This window comes from Mus pahari, chromosome 14 (assembly GCF_900095145.1).
Source record: "Mus pahari chromosome 14, PAHARI_EIJ_v1.1, whole genome shotgun sequence".
NCBI classification, from domain to species: domain Eukaryota; kingdom Metazoa; phylum Chordata; class Mammalia; order Rodentia; family Muridae; genus Mus; species Mus pahari.
The window spans coordinates 74,427,424-74,430,724 of NC_034603.1; the positions used below are offsets into that span (position 1 = coordinate 74,427,424).

General features: G+C 46.6%; 1 protein-coding gene across 9 annotated transcripts in view; it reads right to left on the reverse strand.

Annotated features, from left to right (window-relative positions):
• Positions 1-3,301, reverse strand: part of Bptf (bromodomain PHD finger transcription factor) — a 101,662-nt gene that overhangs the window by 76,686 nt on the left and 21,675 nt on the right. For all 9 annotated transcript variants that reach the window (XM_021213479.2, XM_021213478.1, XM_029546504.1 and 6 more), the window contains exon 2: positions 1,245-2,067. In XM_021213479.2, coding sequence (XP_021069138.1) covers positions 1,245-2,067 — 823 coding nt within the window. The remainder of the gene's footprint in view (positions 1-1,244; positions 2,068-3,301) is intronic.

The window sequence follows — 3,301 nt, forward strand, 5'->3', positions numbered from 1 at the left end:
AGCTCCATTCATGGGAAGTCCCCCATGCTTGGTTGTATATACCATTTTTATCTTTTATCTTTTATCTGTATAGCCAGGGCTATACAGAGAAATTCGGTAACGAAAAACAAAAAAAAAAAAAAAAAAAAAAAAGAATATCCCCCAATGTCCAATAAAGTGAGGGCACGCGACAAGTCCAGAGGAGATCAGGAGAGGCAGGCTGGCACACTCCCAGCGCCACAGGACCCAACTACCACGATGAATGCCAAGCAAATACTCAATGGGTAGTGCCTATCACTGTATACCCACACACTGCTAGAGACAGATTTCACAGGCTTCCGGCAAAGTCAATAAATTACACAACAAAGCAAGGGTTGGATCTCAGAGAGTGTCACTAATGGAGCCACACTGCCCTCCACACTACACTGAGGTTCACGTGTCAGAGTTTTCTCTTGGCCTAATTCTAAGAACTGGAAGAGAGCTTCAAAATGCAAAAGCTCACAATACCAAGTGGTCCATCCCTCTACCAGGGCTCAGAGGATACTCAACTCTCAGCGCGGATCTCAACACTGCCTCATGTCCTGAGGACACTAAGCAAGCACAGTGCTCCCTGACCCACCTGCCCCATTCCAGCAGCTTCTTTTGCACATCTGCTCACTTTTGTTGTACGGGGACTGAGCACAGGGTCTCACACATGCTAGGCAAACACTCTAACACTAAGCCCCAACCACCGCCTCTTCTTTTATCCTGACACAGGGCCAGGCTAGCCTTCAAACTCACGCTGTAGAGCAAAGCAAAACTTTTGATCTTCCTGCCCCAAAGGCCTAATCCCAAATTGGTTCTTGAAACCCCATGACTGAGACTGTTCCTGCTGTGTCAGGAGCTCCTGGGGAACTGTAATCACTAATGAACACCCAGCCTCAGGCAGGTTTGCTCCAGCTGCCCCGGCTACTGCCTGAGCTACACAGGTACCAGGAGGCTGAAGACCTAACAGCAAGCAAGGCTCAAGCTCTCCTCGGTGGGCTGCAGGAAGGCCTCCAGAATCCCACGTAAGGCACTTACATGAGCTCACCTTACATCGCAATTTCTAAAATGCCGTATTAATGCCCACACTCCTTCCATCTCGAGTCTTTAACTACAATTCGTTATTAAACCACAGGTTTAATAATCGCATCAACATGGGTAGCATTCCATCACATCACATCAACCATGCAGGAAAAAGGCTTCCTTAAACATGTACAAAACTTAAGGCCAGATGTACTTACATTATGAGTCTTCGGTTTAAAAACCAGTATTTCCTACGGCTTCTGTCATATCCAATAGGTTCATGTCGAACATAGGGTTTGTTCTTTTGGACTTCAGCGACACAGTCAGTCACACCAGGCACCTTGTGTGCCACACAGACTTCACACTGCCACTCGTCCTCCGGCACCTCTTCAAGAGGCGGCTTCACACACTCTAAATGGTACACAGCTGAGCACGTCTCGCAGCAGAGCAGATCCCCCAGTTTGTGACAGACCCTACAATGGTCATCATACTGGATTACCCCTTCAGACATAAGCTCCTCACGAGCAATATTGGTCGTAAGGAACTGATCGACTAGAAACTGCAGAACTTTGATTTTGTTCTCCACTGGTCCGTAGGGATAGTCCTCTGCCTCCTGGTAAGGAAGGACATGGTGGTACTCCTTGTCACTCTCACAGTAGACCCTCAGGACCTCCGGCCACGTCATCCCGTCGATGAAATACAGGGTGGAGTTCACACTGTCTTTCAAATCCGCAGGGCCAAAGGTGGTGTTAGACGTGTCCTCTTCACGAAGAACTGCTTTCAGAAGCGCTACATGCATCTCCGCCATGAGTGTGCACTGCTCTTGGCTCACCAGAGCTGCACAGAAGTCCTCAAAGCAAAAAGGGGACAACCTTAAAACGTTGCCAAAGTTCCGCACGACCTCATAAATGGCAATGACATTCATTATATGCTCATTAGGCACCATTAAATCCTCAGAGGACTTCGGAAATTCAAGGGGTGGGATGTCTTTTTCTTCTAATATTGGAGAACGAGGCCGATGTACTCTTGGTTTTCGCCTACCTGTAAATAAGGATATCATCACAGGTTAATATGGAACCTTGTTCCCACAGACACACCTGTCAGTTTTTCTGCTACATGCAACTAAGATTAACACCAAGAGCAGAGGTTATAGGGTAAAGCTTAGTGATAGGGCACTTACCTAGTGTACCTAGGTCTTGGGCTCAGCACCAGAATTATGACATAGTACATGCTGCCTTTAAGCCCGGCACTCAGGAGACAGAGGCAGGTAAATCTATGAGTTCCAGGCCAGCCTGGTGAGATATTATTTCAAAAATAATAATAATAGTAGTTGTTGCCGTTCAATGACTTAGTTCTTCAGTTTCTATGACACAGTCCCACTCTGTAGCCCAGGCTAGCTTGGAGCTCTACGGCCCATTTACAGATGGGCTAACAAGTATAATGCCTAAAGCCGGGCAGTGGTGGCCTTTAATCTCAGCACTTGGGAGGTGGAAGCAGGTGGATTTCTGAGTTCGAGGCCAGCCTGGTCTGCAGAGTGAGTTCCAGGACAGCCAGGGCTACACAGAGAAACCCTGTCTCGGGAAAAAACAAAAACAAAAACAGCCAAGTGTAATGCCTAATACAGTGATCTAGTTCTGATTGTTAAGTCTACAAAAAAAAAAAAAATCTAAATTCAAAGTTTTCTCATTCAACTCTTTTATTTATCTATTTATCTAATTATTTGGTTTCTCAAGACAGGGTCTGTTTCTCTGCGTAGCTCTAGCTGTCCTGGAACTGAAATTAAAGGTGTGTGCCACCACTCCTGGCTTCCCATTCAATTCTAAACCAAAAGGTAAAAAATAAAAATAAAAAATTAAAGTATAGTCAATTACCTCTTAATTCTTGAGAACTATCAGTAATAACTGGCCCTTTTAATTGTTGATAAGACCTTGACAAAATGCTCTACATGTGGCACAGCACTGGAGTGGGGCAGCAGAGCTCACACTCTGTCAGATTCCTGTCCACTGACAGACGGTCCAGGGGCCCCACCTGGCCACAAGTGCTGCCTGGACAGAGCTGGTGAGGCACAGGCTCAGGAGAGGCAGGGGAAAGGAAGACAGCAAGCAGGAAAGTTCAGCACTGAGGAGCAGGACAGGGTCTTGTCTGGGAAACCAATATGGCTGGGATTTTTTTTTTTTCCGGTTTTTCAAGACAGGGTTTCTCTGTGTAGCCCTGGCTGTCCTGGAACTCACTTTGTAGACCAGGCTGGCCTCGAACTCAGAAATCCACCTGCCTC